Source organism: Myxine glutinosa, chromosome 14 (assembly GCF_964187855.1).
Source record: "Myxine glutinosa chromosome 14, kmMyxGlut1.1, whole genome shotgun sequence".
NCBI classification, from domain to species: domain Eukaryota; kingdom Metazoa; phylum Chordata; class Myxini; order Myxiniformes; family Myxinidae; genus Myxine; species Myxine glutinosa.
Genome location: NC_136274.1, coordinates 18,637,901 through 18,663,180, shown reverse-complemented (window position 1 = coordinate 18,663,180; position 25,280 = coordinate 18,637,901). Strand labels below are relative to the sequence as shown.

The 25,280-nt window shown below is 47.9% G+C and overlaps 2 protein-coding genes across 19 annotated transcripts in view; one reads left to right on the top strand and one right to left on the bottom strand.

Annotated features, from left to right (window-relative positions):
• LOC137439459 (multidrug and toxin extrusion protein 1-like) overlaps nucleotides 1–25,280 on the top strand; it is a 649,989-nt gene that overhangs the window by 273,894 nt on the left and 350,815 nt on the right. The gene's annotated exons all lie outside the window — the stretch shown is intronic.
• Nucleotides 1–25,280, bottom strand: part of LOC137439463 (sodium- and chloride-dependent GABA transporter ine-like) — a 234,626-nt gene that overhangs the window by 48,810 nt on the left and 160,536 nt on the right. For all 9 annotated transcript variants that reach the window (XR_013621313.1, XR_013621316.1, XR_013621315.1 and 6 more), the window contains one exon: nucleotides 12,821–12,961. Coding sequence is in view for 3 of the 9 variants with exons in the window: in XM_078767908.1 (XP_078624034.1) it covers nucleotides 12,821–12,961 (141 nt within the window). In the remaining 6 variants the exon portion in view is untranslated. The remainder of the gene's footprint in view (nucleotides 1–12,820; nucleotides 12,962–25,280) is intronic.

Here is a 25,280-nt window from a genome sequence, read left to right as displayed (position 1 = left end):
ATTAACTTATATCAAATGTCTTTTAAGATGAAAGCGCGATGACGTCACCACGTCACGCGGCACGAATGCGCACCTCTGTCGTTGGAGATATTGACTTCTATAGGGTTGGTTTTCTAAGGCTTATATCAAAATATTAACTTATATCAAATAAGTCTTTTAAGGTGGAAGCGCGATGACGTCACCGCGTCACGCGGCACGAATGGGTCCATTGTGCACGCTTTCGTTTTATTTCCAAATTAAAATCTGTTTTCACTTTTGCCGTAAAAATGACATCAGTGCATCGAATGTGGTATCTTATTTGGTGAAATTCGGTCGATTTGAAGTGGTGAAAATAAAATGTGATCGTGGAAAATCGTAGCGAGGGGCCATTTTGAATCGGTTTTCGATTATTGCACCGGATTATTGCACCCTCCCATCACCCTCCCCCATCACCCTCCCCCATCACCCTCCCCCATCACCCTCCCATCTCCCATCACCCATCACCCTCCCAACCCTATATAAGTCAATACCTGTCGTTGGAGGTTGGTTTTCTAACCCTATAGGGTTGGTTTTCTAAGGCTGTAGGCCGCACCTCATTTTGTCGAATAAAGTGGTATTCGGGTGGTTCCGCTATTTGGGACCGCAGGGACGGAAAGTGCAGGTACGGGGTGCTTGGCACTCCCCAGCCGGCCCGCTCTGAAGGTTCGGATCGGGACACCGGGATTCATTCCGGTCGGAGGGGTGCGGGGCCTGTCACGGAACGTCAAAACAAACGGCCTGCCGGGGCCGCCCAAAAGTCGGGCGTGAGGGGCGCGTCCACTAATGGAACGCCTCTCGCTTCCCAGATCGAGGGCCACGTGGTCAGGAGAACCTCGTCCCTTCTGGTTGCCCTGCCGTCCCACCGGGAGCGCTGGGAGGGTGTACTTCAAACTAAGCTTAAGTGTCAAGTGTTAAGTTCCTCCTTGCCCTCGCAAGGGAAAGGCTATGGTCAAGCTCTTCCAAATTTCCAAACACTAGAAATCGGACGTCTCAAATTAATTAACTAATTTGTTAATACATCTCAGTCGCCCGCGACCTCTCTAGCGCGGGCGTCGAACCAGTTCATTTCTGGGCGACCGGGCCGAGTATCGGCCCGGCCGTGGCCGAAGCCGTTGATTCCGCCGAAGCACGCTAACGCGTAGGCTCGCGCGTCCCCGGTCCGCCGGGGCTCCGCGGGTGTCCTACCGTGCCCGGCACTGCTGATCTCTCAAACTTCCGGGAGTAGGTGCCGGTGCCCGGGGACGGAGTTCGCTGTCTAAACATGGTAGCGCTAGGCCAGTGGGACCGCCGGGACCCACGTGCACTCACAAGTTGTTCTGCGCGTGGGCGGCAGTATCAGACCGGGGCGCCCAAACGCTCCCCGGCTAAAGTTCATCCTGAAAGCGCCCACATTGTGCGGACAAACCAAGTCAAGGGCGACGTGGTCAGGAGAACCTCGTCCCTTCCGGTCACACTTTGCCTATCGGCCGGCCTCGAAGACCGAAATTGTGACGGTGTCACCCGTCTCAGACCGTCTCAGACACTCTCAGATATGGTCTCAGACTGCCCTCCAGAGGATTGGGAGTGCATAGCGGGGGGAAATACTCATTATTCTGGCGTAACAGCGCTGGGAGTATTTGAGTACCCCCATCACTGCCACCACAGACACACCTTAATCCGAACAAACCGCCTAACACAGCACTTATTACATGTGGGGTTCCTTATCACAACAGCTGGAGCATAATACCTATGCAGATCTACCTGGATCTATATATGCCCTCCTCCAAAATTCATAACACAGCCCCCCCCACCCCCCCCCTCTCTGGAACCGTAGCCCCTGCTAGGTTCACTACAGGTGCTACCATTCCAGTCTTAACACTTACTGTCTCACACTTAATTAACCTATGAAATAAATCAGGAGGGCTGTGGGAAGTGAGCCGAAGCTACCTGCCTATTCTCCATGACATGCTTTCCTCTTAAACAATGCATTTAAAATATTTACAAAAATTCTTACTGGTAGTTCCTGGGGAGGGAGGAAACAAACAACAACATGCAAACCTAACTTAACCACAACTTAACCGAAAACTTGCAAAACTTCAAAAATTCTAATGAACATTTATACAACCTCATCCTACAGACCGCGTCCCCCGGTGGATGGTAGAAGACTCGACGTTACCTGCGGGGGGCCATCCCTAATGCACCCCAAATTTATACGGGCCCTGTCCTGGTGTTACAGGTGAGTGGCATGGCTCGGTGGATTTTTGCTCACATTCATGCAACACAAACCCATAACCATAACCCATAACCTTTCATCCGCAGCTCAATGGAATACTGCTCTCCCCTCTGGGCTGGTGCTCCTGCCTCACACCTAGTTCGTCTTCACGCTGTTGAAACCAAAGCATTCAGAATCATTGGAATCTCCTGCGATGAAGCTACCTCCAAGGGCCTCTCACTCACTCACTCACTGCAGGCAGGTTGGTGGTCTTTCCGTCTTCTACCGACTCCTCTCTGGCCTTGCCCCCCCAGCTCTCTCTGGACTCTGTCCCGCAAAATATTCCTGCACGTCGCACACGATCTGCCTGCAACCCTCTTATGGTTAAACTGCCAAAATCAAGACTCTCTGCTCACCTTCACTCCTTCATTCTTCTTTTCTCCCGCCTCTGGAACAAATTCCCTCACTCTCTTCAATCCCACTCCACCCTCCAGGTCTTTAAAACAGCTGTTCACCACCATCTTTTATCTTCCCCCATCCAAAACCTTGATCTTTTCTATCCCCGCTAATTTCACCCCAATTCCACTTTTTTGAAATACCAACTTCTGTCCTGGAAGTCCTTGGTGTCCTTGTGTTTTATACTTCTCCCACCCCCCCCCCCCTTCCCACGCCTCCTCCCCCCAATCCCTCTCCCTCCCACACATCTCCCTGCTCTTAAATGTTGTGTGCCCTCAAGTGTTTGTGTGCTTCCCCTTCTCTTGTCTTCTGCTCCCTCTTTTTATATATTTTGTTTGTCTGGTTGATTTGTTTGTGAAGTAAATGTCAGCTCTTTCACGAGCCTCGATTCAGTATACAAAAAAAACCAAAAAAAAAAAACCACTCATACACATTCCAAAAGTCATCAAGACACAAAAATCATTGCAAGCACTTATTTCACCCACCCCCCCCCCCCCCCCCCATGCAGGACCATGGCATAAATCTTATATTCGTGTGTGCGTTTCTCTACTAGGCAGCGGGGAAGTACCGCATAAGCAAGATGGTGGGGGCGCTTCAGGCTGTGGTGCCCGCAGTCCCAATAACAAGTCACTCGACTTACAACTTCATTGCCCCCCCCCCCCCTCTTTACCTCTTGGCCCGTGACAGCCAAACAGCTCTTTTCGCTGTTACCCCGCCGTTAGGGGTCTCCACACAACAGGCTCCGTTGCCTCCTGCTTCCTTGCAGCTCACGGGTCGCCGGGAGTCTCTTTCACCTTTGGGAAACAGACCCCACCACCGACGGGCTCCAATTTCCAGATACCACTGGCTGCCAGGGGTAATTGCCGCAGAGGGGAGCCACAGTCATCGCTCCTCTAGAGCTTGATCTGTACCTGCGGACACGCACACCTTCCCCACCCTCAAAATCCACAGAACACATTTCGTCCCCCACTGACATTCAATTCTCCAACACATATTTCCATGAGAAGATGTTACAAAAAGTTTTTGCCATGGCCTGCCAGTATGTGAAATCCCCAATTCACATTTAAATTGCACATTTCAAAACAATCACTCCTCTTTCAATTTACATTCTCCTGACCACATGAAAACGCATAACCTCCACATAAAAACAAACGCCACCCACAAGACACTGTGCGGCACACATTCCATCCCCCTCACCGGCCATGCCATCACTCTCACCCGCCCCCTACTCCAAATTACATGTCCCCAATTTAATTAGCAAGTCCTGAAGCCTGGGACAGTACACATCCCAGCACTTACCTCAAGTGCAGGTAGTTGCAGGTTGGTCGGGTCCAAGAGTGCCATCCACCACACCTAATTTCCCCCTCACCCTTCCGATCCACCCAGGAGCCCCCCGACCCATGTAGGGGCTCAATCTATCCCCTTGAACTATCTGTGGAAAGGCATGCGGGCCCATCTGAATTTTGAACACCATATCAGTCACCTGCCGAAGCACCACCCCGGCCCCTTCCAGGGTGAGGTGAGTTTTGGACACACACCCTTCCTCCTCCGGGGCCAGTGGAGCCAAATAAGGTCTCCGGGAAGGAAACGAGGTGAGTGTGCCCGAGCGTTAAACCGCAATTTCATATGCGAGGAAGCCAAGCCAATTTGCTTCCTCGCAAACTCGTGAGCCTTTTCTATGCTCCTTTTCAAATTGGTTGCATAGCTTTCCACAGATGCTTCACCCGGTTCCTCTGGTGATGGTCCCATCAACAAATCTGTGGGGACTCACATCTCCCTACTGAACATCAACAAGGTGGGAGTGCACCGAGTGGTCGCATGCTGTGCGGTCCGGTATGCCATCAATACAAAGGGCAACATCAACATCAACATACATCCAACAACATCCATCCATCAACAATGGATGGAGGTCCTCAATGCCAAACAGGAAATTAGAGCTGTCTCCCTTAACATATCACGTGCCTTCGATACGGTCTGGCACCCCGCTCTGCTCACCAAACTCTCCTCCTTTGGTATCCATGGAAATCTCCACGCATGGCTGGCGGACTTCCTCTCTAGTCGTAGGCAACGTGTGGCCCTGAATGGGTTTCTCTCATCTCCTCTTCCCGTTCAGGCTGGAGTTCCCCATGGCAGTGTCCTGGGCCCTGTGCTTTTTCTGGTCTTCATCAATGATCTCTCTGACTCTCTTGAAAATCCTCTCTATCTCTTTGCTGACGACTCTACTCTGTTGCTCCATTCCTCATCCCTCAGATCGGCAGTCTGCAGCCTCCACACTCTCTGCAGACCTGGTCAAAATCACAGACTGGGCAAACAAGTGGAACATGTCTTTCAATCCTGACAAATCTTACACTCTTACGATGTCTCTCCGAAAAGACCGACTGGACAACCCTCCCATCCACTTTCTGAATAATCCTCTCCAAGAAGTTCTGTCACTCAAGCTTTTGGGTCTCACTATCTGCCATGATCTTTCCTGGGAAAACCACATTTCAAATCTGGCCTCCAAAGCCAGTCGCCGACTGGGCATCCTCCGTCGTGCGAAGTCCTTCCTTGGCACACCTGAGCTCCTCACCACATACAAGGCTTTCATCCACAGCTCAATGGAATACTGCTCTCCCCTCTGGGCTGGTGCTCCTGCCTCATACCTAGCTCCTCCACGCTGTTGAAAGCAAAGCGTTCAGAATCATTGGAATCTCGCAATGAAGCTAACTCCAAGGGCCTTTCACTCACTCACCGCAGGCAGGTTTGTGGTCTTTCCGTCTTCTACCGACTCCTCTCTGGCCTTGCCCCCCCAGCTCTCTCTGGGCTCTGTCCCCCAAATATTCCTGCAGGTCGCACAAGATCTGCCTGCAACCCTCTTATGGTTAAACTGCCAAAATCAAGACTTTCTGCTGACCTTCACTCCTTCATTCCTCTTTTCTCCCACCTTTGGAACAAACTCCCTCACCCTCTTCAATCCCACTCCACCCTTCAGGTCTTTAAAACAGCTGTTCACCACCATCTCTTATCTTCCCCCATCCAAAACCTTGATCTTTTCTACCCCCGCTAATTTCACCCAAAATCCTACACTTTTTTGAAATACCAACTTCTGTCCTGGAAGTCCTTGGTCTCCTTGTGTTTTACACCTCTCCCCCCCTCCGCCGCCCCCTTCCCACGCCTCCTCCCCCCAAGCCCTCTCCCTCCCGCGCTTCTCCCTGCTCTCAGGTGTTGTGTTTGTGTGCTTCCCCTCCTCTCCCCATCTTGTCTTCCACTCTCTCTTTTTGTATGTTTTGTTTGTCTGGTTGATTTGTTTGTGAAATAAATGTTAGCTCTTCCACGAGCCTCGATTCAGTATACAAAAAAAGAAAAAAAAAAGGGAAGGTGCTCGTCCCAATCCTGCTGGTTTTCGGATGTAAAGAGGGCCAATTGCGACAAAAGGGTCTGGTTAAACCTCTCCACCATCCCATCCGATTGAAGCCTAAGAGGGGTCGTCCTGGTCTTATGAATTTGGAGGAGCTCGCACACCGACAGCAGGATCGCAGATTCAAAGTTCCGGCCCTGGTCGGTGTGTAGCTCCCTGGGAACGCCAAATTGGGAGAAGAATCCCTCAACTAGAACCCGAGCTACCAGCCGAGCTTCCTGGTTGGGCAATGGGTAGGCTTCTGGCCACTTCGTAAAGTAGTCCATTGCCACCATAATGTACCGGTTCCCTTGGCGGGTGGCTGGAAGAGGCCCCACCACATCTACTGCAACCCGCTCAAGTGGTGCTCCTACGTTATACACCTGGAGTGGGGCCTTGCGCGTGGGGGTCCCTTCTTACCGTGGCAGAGGTCGCAGGATCTCACCCAATCTTGAATGTCTCTGCCCGAATTCACCCAGTAGAACCTCTGCCGCAATTTGGACAAAGTTTTGGCCACGCCCAAATGTCCCATTGTCCTAGTCCCATGTATGTGCCCCAATTGCCCCATTACCACTTCCTTCAATTTGTTTGGTACAATTATCAACCAGGAAGCTACATCGCCCGTTGGTGTGACCCATTTCCTAAACAAATGGCCTTCTTTCAAACCCAACATCTGCCACTGTGCCCAATAGGCCTTTACCTGTGCCCCGTGTGGAGCAATCTCCTCATTAGAAGGTCTTTTGTCCTCCTCTAGCCAATGAAAACGGGTCCCCAAAACAGGATCCTCCCTTTGACTCTCGCCAATTCACATCGCCCAATTCATGTGGGGGTTGTGGCAAAGTTTGCCTGGTCACTCTCGCTGCATATCGGCATGCATCAATTTGATCCTGCCCAATTGGATCCTTGGCTTCCTGCCTGTCACAAAATTTGCACTGTACCTCCCAACAGGGTCACCGAGAGAGAGCGTCTGCATTGGCATGTGCTTTGCCGGGCGATGTTGCACAGTGAAATTATACTACTGCAGCCTCTCTTTGAACTGAATAAGCCATTGCAAGGAGGCATGATCCACTCGGATCACAAACTCCCTCCCATAAAGGTGAGGGTGAAAGTGTCCAACTGCAGACAATAGGGCCAATAGTTATTTGCGGGTAACGCAATAATTTTGTTTGGACCTCGAAAGTGCCTGACTGTAATACGCAATAACCCTCTCGACTCCCTGTTGCATTTGTGACAACACAGCTCCCAACCCTTCCTGGCTTGCATCTGTGTCCAGGCTGTAACTGCCATCAACCGTCAGGTATGCCAAAACTGTGGCCTCTACCAGACGTTGTTTTAAGTGACTGAATGCCTCGATGCAGCTGTCTGACCATATGAATCTGGCTCCTTTCTCTGTCAATTTGTGCAAGGGTCTTGCAATTTCTGCGACATTTGCCACAAATCTCCTGAAGTAAGACCAGAGGCCCAAAAATCATCTGACTTCCCTTACATTTTTTGGGGCGGGCCACTCTTTTACAGATTTTACCTTTGCAGGGTCAGTGACCACGCTGCTCTCGCTAATAACGTGACCCAGGTAAGTCACCTCTCTTCTGAAAATTTCACACTTGCTCGGATTCAATTTCAACCCAGCATCCCTTAACCTCTCAAATACCTCTGACAAATTTTTAGCAGCATGTTCAAATGTCGAAGCGTGGACCAATACGTCATCCAAATAGACAAGGCAAGTCTGCCACGGTAAACCAATTAAAACACGTTCCATCAGACTCTCAAACGTGGCAGGCCCATTGCACAATCCAAAAGAAAAGACATGACAACAAACTGCCAGAGACCTTTTCTTATGGTGAACGCTGTTTTCTCTCTAGCCTCTTTATCCATCTCCACCTGCCAATAACCACTCTTTAAATCCAATGTCGAAAACCATTTTGAGCCTGAAACGGCATCAAGGAAGTCATCAATCCTTGGCATGGGATTCGAGTCTTTGAGCGTCACGTGATTGAGCTGGCGATAATCCACACAGAACCGAGTGGTCCCATCCTTCTTTTTCACCAGCACAATGGGTGACACCCAAGGACTCACCAAGGGCTCGATAAATCCGGCTTTTTCCATTTTTCTCACCTGTTCTTCTGCCTCCTCTTTCTTAGCAAAAGGGAGTCGACGTGGCGTTTGGCGAACAGGCCGAGCCTCACCAGTACTAATTTGGTGCCTGACAAGGCTCGTGCGTCCAACATCCTCGGAAGAGAGAGAGAATACATCCAAGTTCTTACCAACCAAATTGTGCAATGTCTCTACCTGCTCCGATGTTAGGCCCTCTTCAGAGCATGTCATCATGTCCCGCACTCCCTCTGGCCAATCACATTTCCCCAAATTTTCCCCTCTTTCCGGCTGTACTGGCAAGCATGTGGATCCACTTCCTCTGGTGACCTCTACTACACCACTGCATTTGGCTATGATGGCTCCGCCCCTTACAGTGCGAGGGCTATTGGACAAGTTGAGTAGCCGAACTGCCAACATAGGCCCATGGGTGTCTACGAGGGTGCGACCCACCATCAATCCCTCGGTTCCCTGTGAGGACCACGACTCCACTAGCCCCAGCTGGCCAATGGGTTGAGCACCTGCTGCTAACTCCGCCATAACCACTCCCTCGGACCTGTGAGGCACGGTCACAGTGTGTGGCACCTCCAGCCACGTCCCCTGCACCTCCTCGTCATCCCCAAGTCCCACCAACTGCAGCCTCTCAGTGCCCAACCACATATGACATGCCCAAGGTCAAGTTGGCAGTCGTGTTCCACCTGGAAACTCAATCCCAGCAGACACTGATCGCACACCTCGGCCACCCATGCCACCACGCTGACCTCCAGACCACCCAACTCCATCCTCACCACTCCACGTCCCAATATTGGTGCCCAATCCCAATCGCCCCCGTATCCAGTTGAAGGCTGTGTCCTACCCTATCAATTTTATCTCAGCCTCCAACACTCTGGTCTAGCACACTCGAATTGATAATGGTGTCACTGGCTCCAGTGTCCACCACAGTCTCACAAAACTCTCCCTCAATTTTGCATCTGACCCTTAGATTACCTGTGCCAATTTTTCCGCAGTTCACTACTTTCACCAAAGGAGTGCGCTTCTCCACACACTTGCGAGCCGCGCATGGCCCCGTATGCTCGGCTCGTTCTAGTTTCCCAAACACTCTATTGTGACAGGCCCAGGCCTAGGTGGTGGTCCTCTTTCTGGCACCTGTGGTCCCACTGGGGGCCCCCTCCTTTCTGGGCTGTAAAGCCTGTGAGGAGGTGGTTGCCGACAGTCCCTCTGTTTGTGCCCACTTCTCCCACATCTAAAACAAGCCCCCATGAACGGACCCCTCTGGTACCCAGGCGGAACACTCTTTACTCCCGGCACAACCCGAAGAAAATCAGGCCATCCTGATGGCAAACCTGGACCAAACTGCCGTGACTCACCCCCTGCAAATTTACCCCCGGTCAAATTTGTCAGCTGGCGGCTGATCCCCCTTAACATTCGGCCTTTGACTGTATCCTCTGGCTTCTCCTCCTGATCCCGCACCTCTGCCTGTCGTACCATCACAGGTGCCCTCTCTGATGCGCGGTTCAACTTCCTCAAAAAGGTCAGTCTCGCCGTGCATTCTGCCGCTCCGTGGGCTGGTCCTGCAACTCCACCAGCGTCTGGGCCTCGGGGTCAGGTAGAGCAGCCATAAATTTATCTTCCGCCAGCTTGTCCCACGCCTATGCTGGTAGGTCTCTGTATGCTATCCTCACAGATTGGTAAATATCCTGAGCCAGCTCCTGCAATGTCTCGTTGGGCTTTTGCCTGCGATGTAGCAACTGTGGCCTGACCAGGTCGCACCTTGCACCTGTCCCATACCTGTGGTTCAAAGCCTCGCAGATGGCCTTGCTGGTCAATATTCCCTCTGGGACTACGTTTAACACATCTGCGGCTGACCCCCGCAGTGTCGCCACTAGATTCCCCATGCGCTCCCGCTCTCCCCCAACCATTGAGCTGAGACACGCACTCAAATTGTGTCAGGAAAGCCTCGAGACTCCATGACCCATCAAAATGTCCAAGGGGGATTGTTTTTCCAGAGACTCTATTCCCCGATTCCTCTCTGTCCAAATCCAGCCCAGGGCCAAAACACCCCCACCAACTGGGTATTCAGTTTCGGAGTCTCTGGTGCTCAAATGTGGCTCATGGTGAGGGTCCCCTGGGTCACCTTAATCTCGTCCTGGAGGTGCTTAACGGACCGACTAACCTAACCTACCATCAATTCGTTCCCCTAGCTGCTGTGTTACTTCCCCAATTTTTCCCTCCAATTGTTCATTCATTCCCCTTATTTCATTCCCCTGTTCATTCATTTGTTCATTCATTCCCTCTATCTTCCCCACCAATCCATCAATTTTGTTTTCCATTTCCTTAATTTGTCCCTTTAATTCCCCCTTCAATCCATCAATTTTTTTTCGGTTTGAGCATTAATTTGCTCATTCATTCCCTTCATTTCAATCTTTTATTCATCCATTTTGTTATTCATTCGTTCACTCATTTCCTCCATATCTCCCTTCAATTCCCTTTTCATCCCCCCCCCCCCCCCATTTCGTCCTTCAATTCATTCCTTTGGGAATCCATTTTTTCATTCAATCCCCCTATATCATTACTCATTCCCTGCATTTCATTTTTCATTTCCCCCATCTCTCCCTTTAATTCATTTTTCATTCCCTCAATTTGCCTGAATAATCAATCCCAAACACGGTCGGGTGTCCCAGCCGTTCCACTCATTTCCCGGCCTGGGACAGGGGAGGTTCCATCTCTATGCTCCAATTCCCCATCTATATTCGGCCCACTTCCAACACTCCCCGCACCTTCTGTCCTTTCCTCCATTTCACGCACCCCCTCCATCCATCGAGAGAAGGGCGTTTCCCCGCTCGCTTTTACCTCAGAAACCGATTTAAATTTAGAGACGCACTGCTCGCGTCTCGCAACCCAATTGACAATAACAAAAAATTTATCGCCTCACTCTATAAAAAATTTTACTCCAAATTCTCCACACTCTGGACACCAAATTTATTCAGAGGGTTCAAATCCCACTCCTCGACAACAGTTGTCGCGTGATTCCCCTCGGTTAAGACCGGGAAATCACAAATGGCAATCGAGCTTACTTTGAGGCGTTATTCAATGGTGGATTTGACTATATATATGCGCGGGGGATGAAAGATAGAGGAAGAAGAAGCGGGAGATTTACCTGTCGGTCCCGCGAGGCGTCTTCACCCTGCAAATTAATAACTCACACAGAACTGAATTTATGTACAAAAATAAAAACGGCTTTATTGCCGGACCCCGAGAACAAGAACGCGATGGTAAAAACTAAGACCTAGGTTGGGATCCCACACACCTCACTTCAACAACAAGTACAAGGGAAGAATTAATAAAAGAAACCGTTGTGCTCTGTCTGCAGTCAGGAATCGTCAGGCTTGTCGCAGGCCGGTCGTCAGGCCGGTCGGCGTGAAGCAGGCCTCGCTGCGCCCAGTTCACCAGGCCTCGATGCGTCCCAGTTCACCAGGCCTCGATGCGTCCTTGTTCGTGCTCCACAAGGCCCAGCGAGCCACCCGCTTGCCCCAGTCTTGTCTGCTGGCGTGCCACAGGCCTTCCGCGCGACTCGAACGGTCACGTGCAGCTCGGTCCTCTGGCCGTGCCTGGCTCCGTCCACACGGAATCGCTCGCTTGTCCCGAACCAAGATGAGAGACTCGACGGCAGAGGAATGCACAAAGGCAACAGGAGAAGAAGGGAAGAGCGTCGAAATCGAAGAGAACGTCCTGCCACAAAGGGATCGAAAAACTGAGAGAGAAAATGTCCGCCTGCAAGACATTTTACCGGCCGTCTCGTGACGTCAGCTCTCCTTCTCCAACCAGTGCGTCGCTTCTTGCTCGCCCCACGCGTTCTCCACTCCCATTAGCCGAGCGTTTCGTGCTCTTGGTGTCATCCCATAGGTTCGGTGGCCAACCGGTTTCTCGCTTCCTTCACCTTCCTTCCACCAATCACGGGGAAGAATTATTATTACATGTGGGGTTCCCTATCACGACAGCCGGAGCATAATCCCTACGCAGATCTACCTGGATCTATACATGCCCTACCCCAAAATTCATAACAATAATCTATATGTACTCAATATGATAATCTGTTCGGACTTACTAGTCAAGAGCAAACACGTATACATAGTTTTAATACACTGAATAGGTTACAAGAATACTTTGGTAAGGAAAGACCAATTGTCTTCATTGACTCATGCTCAGCCACCACTTGGTCGGTCCGGCAAACGTGCCACACCCAGAGAGAGTAGGGAGTTTATCTGCCCACACATGAAGCGCCGACACATCTAAATGCACTCCTCCTTCCCCTGTGTGGGTGCCTTATCTGGCTTTACAGAGAGGACATTTACAAATTACACTCTGCAATCTACTCTACGCTACCTCTCTCAGCATACACAACAGGACAACTTCATCTGATGGGTCCTTGGTTACAAAAAAGGCTTCAACCTACAAAAACACACTCAGACCATGCGAACTTATCATTCTACCTAATTTGCACCCTCTCCAACGTAGCACTATGATTTCTGTATGCATTTCTACTTTAGCTAGCTTGTCAGTATCAGCTTTTTGAGTCTAATCGTACGATGTAGTTGGTTTAAATTACAACTAAAGTGTTTGTGTTGTATTCACAAAAATGCAATGGTAAACCTTTGTTCATATGGTCAGTTGCTGCTTACTACAACGCATACCTGCGTGGTGTACGGAATTCCCATTATCATTTGAGTTAAACAGATGAGCAGAACCACAAACTCTTTTCTGTGCAGCTTTTGGAGCAGGTACGGGCCACAGCTGTCCATCACAAACGTAGTAAACATCTCCACATTGGCAAACTGAAACAAAATGAGACACACAAAGTTTAGGTTGATTGTTAGGGATAGGGCGCCAATTTGATTCATACAGCTGCATGAAGAAGTAAATGCATTTTATTTCCCAGATGTAGGGTGCCCCTTTCTATGAACTTTTCTAGAGCATTACTTGGTTCCTCCTCAGAACACAAGGGTAGTCCAGCATGCACATGAGATTTTTTGATGCCTCTTATTTTGTATTATTTGGCATTTTCTACAAGCTATGGAATGTCCCTTCTTTTCGATACTTTGCCACATGGCACATCCCATATAAAGGGGCCTTTTCTATGCCCCTGACATTTTACCCAAGAATGTCCCTTCTTTTCTATAGTTTGCCACTTGGCACATCCCATATAAAGGGGCCTTTTCTATGCCCCTGACATTTTTCACAAGATACATTTTAAATACGAACAAAATGCATTTGTTCATTGTACAAGACTTTATTGAAGATGATATAAAAGACTTGAAAAAGTAAGGGGAAAAAATATTCAAACCAGACAATTCGATCCCACAATCACCAGCTTGGGAGTCTGAAGCTTTATCCATTAAGGCTTAAGCCATTGAGACAACATGTTAGAATTAAATGTACTAGGACGTGCCCGTACGTGGGTGCCCGTTCCTTGCCAAAAAAAAAAAAAAAAATGTCTTCGCCCATGCAGGCATGGGCGTGCCCATGGGCCCATGGGCGTGCCCGTAAGTGCGTGATGTGACCGTACAATGAATGTATCGTCCCGACGCCGCAGCTCGGATGGCGCTGCAGTTAATCGGGCCTGTATCGGCAGAGTTATTATAAACGTGTACTACAATCGATCGTACCTTACAACAATCAACACAGATTGCAACGTCAAATAAATGAATACGCTCTCAAATGTGCCGTCCGAGGCAGCGTCTGCTCGCCACGTTCAGCATCAGTACGTCGTCACTATGACTATCCGTAAGTCCGGAAGTGACGTCCTCTCACACGCACGCTCTCACAGGAGCTCCGGAGGGTCGCATATCGCAGTTACGATGAATCGCAAATTAGTTTTAATTAGTTTTAAAACATAGTTTAACGCCAACATAGCGCCAGCATAGTTTGCCAACGTGAAATAAATGAATACGCTCTCAAATGTGCCGTCCGAGGCAGAGTCTGTTCGCCACGTTCGGCACACGTGATAGCTCGCTGCTCTCTGATTGGTTGAATCGTTTTTTGGACATAGCTCGGTAACTACTTCTCCGATTAATATGAAACCTTGAAAAGGCACATCCTCAGGTCCCCAGCAATATACCTGGCAAGTTTCAAGTATATCGGACCCGTGGTTGCCGAGAAACAGCGGTCACAGACAAACACACAGACACACAGACACACAGACATACACACACACACACACACACACACAGAGATTACTGGAATTATAGATATATATATATATATATATATATATATATATATATATATATATATATATATATATATATATATATATATATATATACAGCAATACCCCGGCCTACGTCATTAATTGGTTCCATAAGCCGTGACGTAACTCGGTTTTTGACGTAAACCGGGCGTAATGTCTTAAAATGAAGACAAACACCGTAAAACTGGAGTAAATAACTGGAGGAGGCTGCGGCTTCGCCCTGAATCTTTGCTGCTCCCCATCGGGAATCCCTCCATTGTTTTCTATCGGTCGGGTCTTCTCCTCGAACGGGGTGACCGGCACGGACGTGTCGACCGTGAGCGGGCTTGTGTGCCGAGTGGCTCCGCGGCCCGCTTCACCACGGCGTGCTTTACCCAACGTGTCCGAGCAGTTTCACCGGTGGTCATGTCGTGTCGTCTGTGACAAACGAACGTGCTCAGGGTTCCGTGAACCCGGCCACCCCGGGGATCGACGCTCGCCTCCGAGTCGTAGGCGTGCCCCGTCTTTCCTCGAGCGGCCGAAGTTGCATGCTTCTTTTTTTTGGACGATGCGATATACGCAGAAATGACGATGTACAGGCAGGCATTTGCAAATCCATGCACATGTGCACATGCACACGTCGATCGGTTTGTCGACGCCGGATGCCGGCGAGGTGCCCGAAGAGGCACCCCGGCTCGTGGCATGACACGGTCGTTCGTTTCACATGGGCCATGGGCCCTGGGGCCTGACCTCGTCGCGGACACTGCACACTCTGCACGGTGACGTGACGTGACGTCTGCCATGTACGGTCGTCCGAACCGGCATCGTCGTCATGTTTCGCCGTTATGTCGTCATGCCACGTTACGTTGGTTGTTTTACACAGTAAAGGAATAATCACAAAATACCAGTGAAAGGCAAAGCAAGCACGTGACCGCAGCACAGGACAAAATGCATATGGCGTCGCCTTTGTTTTGAATGAGAACCAGCAGCTACGCGTATGTACAGAATACTGTACGCACATTTTAAAAATATTTTAAATGTGCTTTTTATTGTATTTTAAATAGTTTTTTAGCTTCTTTTATTGTTAATTTATGTACTATTTTATTTATTTTAAATATATTTTTAAGGAAAAATTTTTTTTTTTCACGTCCTCCTATTATGATGTAGGAGTGACGTAAAGTCGCACATAATGACGTTCGCTGAACTGAAATTTACTCGAGAAGAGTGGCGTAAAGTCGGATTTGACGTAGGTCGAAATGGCGTAAAACGGGGTATTGCTGTATGTATGTATGTATGTATGTATGTATGTATGTGTATATATATATATATATATATATATATATATATATATATATATATATATACATACATACATACATACATACATACATACATACATACATACATACATACATACATACATACATACATACATACATACATACATATATATTGTTGCGGATATGGGATTTGGCCTCCATCCATATCCGCTTGTAAATATTCCCCTATTTCCCCAATACTCCCAAACTATCCCCAATCCCCCATTCCCTAGTCCCATTGTCTGTAAACAACACTCTGTAGAACCGACCTTCCCCTTTTTCCCCCCATTAAATGTCGTGCCCAGGTTCACCGCATCTCACGTAGACAACTATAGGACATCTTGCTAGTTATTCTTAGTCTATGTCAGTTAAGGACTCGTTTCCATTAATTCTGACTCTTCGTTGCACCAGAATGTGATTGTATGGCACCAGTAGTGAGTTTAGGACCTCCCCATACCTCCTCCCATCTTCCTCATGAAACTACAACAACAACAACAACTACAACAACAGCGCGCGGGGAGTGTGCGTCCTCACTCCGGCTTGGTTAGCCGCCATTGCCCATGTGCTCCGACGGGGTTACCACGAAGGGGCTGACTGTCAGCTCCTCGTCAAGGGCGGAGCCCGGTAACCCCCCCCCCCCCGCACCCAATAAGAAGCGGCGGGCCGATTCCATCTGGGGCGGAGCTAACGAGCCGAGGGCGTGTCACTCCCCGCTGGATATACGCAGCCACTTACCGGAGGTGACGTGAGATGCGCCCCCAGCTTGAAGAGAACCAGACGCCATCTCCAGCGCGACGATACCTCCCCGCATATCTGGACCGGACCGTGTGGATCCTGTCCCTGAGCCAAGGTGCACCTTGTGCTGTCCATCGACTACCTGCCCTTCCTTGCCATCAATCCCTGTGTGAGTCAGTCTTGTCCCGTTTATCTGTGGTCTGTCGGGAATAAGATAAGTGTGTTTAAGTGCCCACCTTCCTATGCTGTCCCTCTTGTCCTTGTAATCTAAACGTTCCGCATACAAATATTATAACCTCCTCCGGAGGTCTTGAGAACTGTACCCCTGGTGTCGTGTCATCTAACCCAGCCGTTGTGTCCTTTCCTTAATTGATTTAGCATAGCGCGATTTGGCCAACGTTCGAGTGGAATCGGGTAAACTGTGCAGACGCGGTCATACCAAACCGCTCGGTAAACTAACATCCAAAACCGCGTCTGTAACAATATATATATATATATATATATATATATATATATATATATATATATATATATATATATATATATATATTGTTGCGGATATGGCATTTGGCCTCCATATCCGCTTGTAAATATTCCCCTATTTCCCCAATACTCCCCAACTATCCCCAATCCCCCATTCCCTAGTCCCATTGCCTGTAAATAACACTCTGTAGAACCGACCTTCCCCTTTTTCCCCCATTAAATGTCGTGCCCAGGTCCACCGCATCTCACGTAGACAACTTTCGGACATCTTGCTAGTTATTCTTAGTCTATGTCAGTTACGGACTCGTTTCCATTAATTCTGACTCTTCGTTGCACCAGAATGTGATTGTATGGCACCAGTAGTGAGTTTAGGACCTCCCCATACCTCCTCCCATCTTCCCCATAAAACAACAACAACAACAACAACAACTACAACAACAACTACAACAACAGAGGGGGGCGGCGCGGGGAGTGTGCGTCCTCACTCCGGCTTGGTTAGCCGCCATTACCCATGCGCTCCACGGGGTTACCACGAAGGGGCTGGCTGTCAGCTCCTCGTCAAGGGCGGAGCCGGTAACCCCCCCGCATCCAATAAGAAGGGCGGACCGATTCCATCTGGGGCGGAGCTAACGAGCCGAGGGCGTGTCACTCCCCGCCGGATATACGCAGCGACTTACCGGACGTGACGTGAGATGCGCCCCCAGCTTGAAAAGACAAGTCGCGACCTCCGAGCGCTGAGCGACCTCCCCGCATCTTTGGACCGGACCGGGTCGATTCTGTCCCTGAGCCAAGGTGCACCTTGAGCCATCGACTACCCGCCTTCCTTGCCATCAATCCCCGTGTGAGTCAGTTTTGTCCCGTTTATCTGTCGTCTGTCGGGGCTAATATAAGACCGTGTTTAAGTGCCCACCTTACTATGCTGTACCTCTCATCCCTGTAATCTAAACGTTCCGAACTAATATAACCTCCTCCGGAGGTCTTGAGAACTGTACCCCTTGTGTCGTTGCCTTAATCCCAGCCGTTGTGTCCTTTTCCTTCATTGATCTAGCGTAGCGCGACTTGGCCAACGTTCGAGTATAATCGGGTAACTTGTGCGAACACGGCGGCCATTCCGCTCGGCCCAGCATAACATCAAAGTCGTGTGCGTAACAATATATATATATATATATATATATATATATATATATATATATATATATATATATATATATATATATCTATCTATCTATAATTCCAGTAATCTCTGTCTGTACGTTTGTACGTTTGTCTGTCTGTGACCGCTGTTTCTCGACAACCACGGGTCCGATATACTTTTAACTTGCCAGGTATATTGCTGGGGACCCGAGGATGTGCCTTTTCAAGGTTTCATATTAATCGGACAATTACTTACCGAGCTATGTCCAAAAAACGATTCAACCAATCAGAGAGCAGCGAACGATCGCGTGTGCCGGCGTTGCGAATGGACCAAACCATTCCATGTAAATAGAGGGGGGGGTTCTGTGGTCGTTGCGAATGGACGAAACCATTTCATGTAAATAGAGGGGGGGGATTGTCACTGTACTCGCAAGCCGTTCGCCGTTCGCTTTGGCGTTGCGAATGGACCAAACCATTTCATGTAAATAGAGGGGGGGGATATAATTTTAGATAGATATATAGTACGGGCATATATATAGTACGGGCATGCCCTAGTATTATAAAGGGGTATAAAGTGTGTATATATGTATATTTATATATACAATATACCAGTAGAAGCCGACAAACTAATTTTCAGTCCCCATGTTAAAGTTGCAAACAGAGAAACTGTCCCAAAAAAAGGAAAGGGCGCTTTGCACCTCCTTTGATTTCCATACAATAAGAAATTTGATATGGTACAATACTCAAACCTGAATTTCAGCATCATTATAAGAATAATTACGTTTTAAATACGAACAAAACGCATTTGCTCATTGTACAAGATGTTTATTTGTTCATTATTCAATACGATATAAAAGACTTGAAAAAGTAAGGATGAAAGAAAACATTCAACCCAGATGGGATTTCAATCAACATCCCCCAGATTATGAGTCTGATGCCTTATCCATTAGTCCATTTGGCCAGCAGATTAGATTTGTGTAATAATATTTTGAAGAGTTTTCAAGTGTGTATATATTTTTATATATTTATTTAAGTATATATATTTATATATATTTAATTTTAAAGCAAAAACTATAGCATTTAGGTGGAATTTGTTTTGAAAGCCATTAACTAGACCTATGGGTCGATGTATATTCCAAGTTTCAGCAAGTTTCAATGTATAGTCCTTGAGATATAAGCACCAACACATTTTAAGCAGATGGACAGACGCCAACGTGATTTTGAGGGTTTTCTAAATAAAACTCAAGAATGCATAAACGGACATTCCTGAAATTTGGAACATACACTACATGACCAAAAGTATGTGGACACCCAAACATCGAACATCTCATTCCAAAATAATGGGCATTAATATGGAGTTGGTTTTCCCTTTGCTGCTATAACAGCCTCCACTCTTCTGGGAAGGCTTTCCACTAGATGCTGGATCATTGCTGTAGGGATTTGCTTCCATTCAGCCGCAAGAGCATTAGTGAAGTCGGGCACTGATGTTGAGCGATTAGGCCTGACTCGCAGACGGCGTTCCAATTCATCCCAAAGGTGTTTGATGTGGTTGAGGCCAGGGCTCTGTGTAGGCCAGTCAAGTTCTTCCACACTGATCTCAACAAACCATTTCTGTTTGGACCTTGCTTTGTGCACGGGGGCATTGTCTTGCTGAAACAGGAAAGGGCCTTTCCCAAACTGTTGCCACAAAGTTGGAAGTACATAATATTCTAGAATGTTATTGTGTGCTGTATCGTTAAGATTTCCCTTCACTGGAACTAAGGGGCCTAGCCCGAACCATGAAAAACAGCCCTAGACCATTATTACTCCTCGACTAAACTTTACAGTTGGCACTATGTATTCGGGCAGGTAGCGTTCTCCTGGCATCTGCCAAATCCACATTCGTCCGTCGGACTGCCAGATGGTGAAGCGTGAAATCATCACTGAAGAGAACGCATTTACACTGCTCCAGAGTCCAATGGCGGCGAGCTTTACACCACTCCAGCCGACGCTTGGCATTGCGCATGGTGATCTTAGGCTTGTGTGCGGCTGCTCAGCCAAGGAAATCCATTTCATGAAGCTCCGACGAACAGTTGTGCTGACGTTGCTTCCAGAGGCCGTTTGGAACTCGGTAGTGAGTGTTGCAACCGAGGACAGACGATTTTTACACGCTATGCGCTTCAGCACTCGGCGGTCCCATTCTATGAACTTGTGTGGCCTACCACTTAGTGGCTGAGCTGTTGTTGCTCCTAGACGTTTCCACTTCACAATAACAGCACTTACAGTTGACTGTGGCAGCTCTAGCAGGGCAGAAATTTGACGAACTGACTTGTTGGAAAGGTGGCATTCCTTGATGGTGCCACGCTGAAAGTCACTGAGCTCTTCAGTACGGCCCATTCTACTGCCAATGTTTGTCTATGGAGATTGCATGGCTGTGTGCTTCATTATATATACCTGTTAGGAATGGGTGTGGCTGAAACAGCCAAATCCACTAATTAGAAGGGGTGTCCGCATACTTTTGGTCATGTAGTGTATTACCTCAACGTACAAAGCATTTACTTCTGAAATTTGCAACCGATTTTGTCCAGTAGAATCCGAGAAACGAATTTTCAGTCCCCATGTTAAAGCTGCATACAGAGAAACCATCCCTTATATAAAGGGAGGGGTGATTTGCACCTTCCTTTGATAAATAGCATATTTTAAATCGACCAACAATTAATGTGTGAGCATTTATTGAATTGCAAATGGCAACGGTAACAGTTCTATGTTTCTTTGGACTGTTGATTTTTAAAATGAATGAAAGATTTCTGAAAGTGTGTGAAGCCATAAGGGTAATTGTGATGTATCGTTATGAGTCTGTGCATACTCTGCACATGCGTTTATAATCTTTTCCCGCGCTCATTCTGTGCATACAGAGAATAAATGTTTTTGAGTAAATAGAAACACTTGCTCCCCTTTGGAGCAGCCTTGAGGGGAAGGGAGGTTGGGGAGGTGAAGCAAATATATTTTGTGGCGTCGCTAATAATTCCTCTCCTGTCTGCAGCAGGGATCAGTAAACCATTTGCACTGTGGAACGTGTACAGACGAAAATCGTAAGTCATCTCCCATGGTGGATTTTCTGTGCCCGTATGCACCCTGGTTACAACAAACACGTGAAAAATTTGGTCGAGATCAGCCCAGATCTGTTTTTTTTTGTTTTAATATGATTTTCAGATGTATACACAAACATATACACATGCAGGGAATTGCCTTATTTAATGCAGTTGTATGAGTGCATTTTGTAAGACACCCGTTCAGTTCTGGGAGAACTGAACATCCATGGACAAGGATAAACTATTTTGCCTTGGTGGCTGACTTATTGTTCTTTCCTGAAATCGTGGTCACATTTGGCACAATTGGAAAGCTGGCTTATATGGTCGCTTTATGTAGAGCATATTCGGTACTATTTTCGCAGAGTGTGGATTAGCAACGGAAGATACTGCTGAGTGTTTGCTGCCATGTTTCTTAATTTGAGCTGTCAAAAGTCAGGTTTGTTCGCACCAAATAAACTGGGGCACATCCCGTTTTCGGAGCTGGTTTACGTCATCGAGCGATACCGGAATCCGAAGCCATCAGTGATTGGCCAGACAATTTGCCACAGGGAGAGGTCAAACCATTCTCTACTTGTAAACATGGAAAGCGTTGGTACTGTCACCATCATTGGTTCAAAAGCATGAAAATCACAAGATTTCCTGTAGGAGTGGACAGCATATAACAGTACTGGATTTGTTTGTGGTAAGGAAACGACAGTTGTGGAGGGCTAAGGATTGCAAGTCAGTGCCGGGAGAGCATGACACCACCTAGCACAATACTGTGGTGTTTGTGGGAAGGATGAAGAAAAGGAGGGAGGTTAAGAGCAGGGGTCGGAAGATGTCAACATATCACCTTGACTTTTTCTCATGACCTTGACCTCCAAATGTCATGAATCATTTTTGCATCTGATCTCCCACCCCAAGGAATATCTATCTAGATTTCAAGTATATCCAACTTGCTGCAGTGGTTAGATATACGTATATGGTTTATCATTATTTTCGGTTCAAAATGAGCTTGACCTTTGCAAGTGACATAGACCTTGTATGGTCACGAAACATTGTTCATCCAATACCAAACATGTTTAATTTGGAGCAGTAACTGCTGAGATGTGTCGAATTCCAGTTGCAGCCAAATTTTGCATTGGCTGTCTTGGATTTATGCTACTTAGGAAGTGTTACGAAGTCGAAAGTGTCTGCCCTGGATCAGATTTTGAAGAGGACATATGAAATGTCATCTGGGCCAAGTTTGGAGATTACTTCCACAAGTGCATTTCCTGCCGAATATGGACTCTAACATAGGGGACTAATTATGCTAATTAGGAGGTGTTAATGAAGTCGAAAGTATCTGCCCTGGATCAGAATTTGAAGAGGACATGTGAAAGGTCATCTTGGCCAGGTTTGGTGCTTTCTTCCACAGGTGCTTAATCCTTTCCCTAAGAGGGTGGACTTTGTGGGCAAAATTAGAAAGCAATAAGAAGAGCTGTGGACAAGGGGAGAATGATATGAAAGAGGTGTACAATAAGTTGGAAGAGGATGGTGGGAAGAAGTTCATCTTTAAACAGGCTTCGCACAGGGATGAGGAGAGTTAGGACATGGAGGGGAGACGGTGATCAAGGATGGTGACAGGAGGCTAGTGACAGATGGCGGGGGGGGGGGGGGGGGGGGTGCAGCATTGAAGGTGTGGAAAGGATATTTCAAGGAATCAAGTAACTGTTGAACCGGGAAGGAGGCAATGACGATGTGGAGCTACCGTGTTCTGTAAAAGGGAAAGTGGAGTTGGTGGAGATCAGGGAGAAGGAGGTGCAGACAGCATTGCAGAGAATGAAGAAGGAAAGAGTGCCAGGCATTGAGAGTACAAATATGATAATTGCAGCAGGAGAAGTCGGAGTCAGTTGGACGAAGAGGCTGTTTGAATGTATGTATGAGAGAGGATTAAATTCTGGAGGATTGGAGGCCAGGGTCATCAATTGTTCTGATATGGAAGGGGAAGGGCGATTTTAAAGATCCAAGGAAGTACAGAGGCTCCTAACTTGTGTCATGAAGGGTCTGGAGAGGATTCTGGATGGGAGGATAAGGGAAAGTGTGAAGATTGAGATCAGAGAAGAGCAGAAGGGGTTTAGAAAGAGTAGGGGGTTGACAAATGGGATGTTCGTACTGATGCAGAAGAGCTTGGAGGTGCAAGGTGAAATGGCATTGGGATTTGTGAACCTCGAGAAGGCCTACGACACTGTCCAGAGACATCCACCGAGTTGGATGGGAGTGCCGGAAGCAGAAGGTAGGTTGGTAGAAGGGATGGCCAAGGGAAGAAGAGTTTTGTTTAGTCCAAGGATGTCTGAGGTGTTCAGTGTGAACATGAAGGCAGGGAATTGAGGCAGGGAAGCTTTCTCAGCCCACTCATGTTTATCAAGGTGATGCAGCTGGTAAGCAGGAAGGTGAAACATGAGGTGGAGGGAGTAATGGCAGACAGAAAGATATGAAGGACATTGAAATGTAAGGTTCTGATGGCATGTGTAACCATGCCTGGAATCTCACATCGTGACCAACATTTACAGTCTGGACAGCATAAGCTGCAGGTTTACGAGAACAATTGGGTAAGGAGGATTGCGGAAGTGAAGAGGGTGGATAGGAGGATGGATGAACTGGTGTAGGAGATTGATGTGCAGATGAGCTTGACGGGGAGATTGGTGAAATGCCAGCTGAGATGGGTTGGACTCTTGGTGCGTTTGGGGGAAGAGAGAATGCCAAAGAGAGCAGATAGGTTGAGGGAGCAAAGTAGGAGGAAAAGAGGTAGACCCTCGGTTGAGATGCTTGGATTGTGTGAGGAGTGATATTACTAAAATGGGGGTGGTTGGAGCATGGAGAGATTTGGCTGAGGACAAGGGGAAGTGGAGGAGTATTGTGGTCATGGCAGGGCAGAAGCTTGGTGCCATTGGACGTCACTCCTTATAAAGGGGAGAGGGGGAAAGAAGATTACATCATACTCCTCAGAGTTAAACCTCAAGGTCTTGCACGCCAAGGGATACTAAACCACCACTTAGGTTTCTCTCCCTTTTTCTGATGTATCACGGATCCAGTGGGACTTTCGGATTGAAAATTTGCATCAAAAATGGGAATAAAAATTACATGAGGTTCACATATTTTTGACCTTGACCTATTTTGAATAATAATAATAATAATAATAATAATGCATTTATTTTATATAGCGCTTTTCAGGAAGCCCAAAGACGCGTTGACAGAGTGCAAAACATAATGCATAGCAAAACATAAAGACAATTGCAAAAAAAGAAGAACCAATAGGGAAATATTCAAAGCACAAAGGAGGGAGAAGGAGAGGAGATAGTCAGGGGTTAGATGCTGTGGGTTAAATGTTGAATGCAGTGTTGAACAGGTGGGTCTTGAGTGATGTTTTGAATGTGGTGAGTGAGGAGGAGTCTCTGATGGTGTGAGGTAGCGAGTTCCAGAGGGTGGGAGCAGCGATGGAGAAGGCCCTGTCCCCCCAGGATCTAAATTTGGTCCGGATGGGGGGGGGGGGGGGGGTCAGGAGGTTGGTACCAGCAGAGCGGAGGTTGCGGGTGGGAGTGTGTCTGGAGAGGAGGTCAGCCAGGTAGGATGGGGCCAGGTTATGGAGGGCTTTGTAGGTCAAGAGGAGGATTTTGTACTGGATTCTCTGGGAGATGGGGAGCCAGTGAAGCTTGTAAAGGACGGGGGTGATGTGGTCACGGGTCCGGGAATGGGTGAGTAGACGGGCAGCGGAGTTCTGAATGTATTGGAGTTTATTGGTGATTGTTGAGGGTGAACCATAAAGGAGGCTATTGCAGTAGTCCAGACGGGAAGTGATGAAGGCGTGGATGAGGGTTTCTGCAGCCACGGAGGAGAGGGATGGACGGAGACGGGCGATGTTTTTCAGGTGAAAGAGGGCTGTCTTTGTGATCTGTTTAGTGTATTTGTCGAAGGAGAGGGTTTGGTCAAAGATGATGCCAAGATTCCGGATGTGAGGGGAGGTGGATACTGGGAAACCGTCGATGTTGAGGGCAAAGTTATGGGTGGACTTGGTGAGCGTTTTTGGGCCAATGATGATTATTTCAGATTTATCACAGTTAAGTTTGAGGAAGTTGATTTGAAGCCAGGATTTTATTTCAGTGATGCAGTTTGTCAGGATAGAGTGGGTGGCGGTGGAGATGGTCTTGGTGGAGATGAAAAGCTG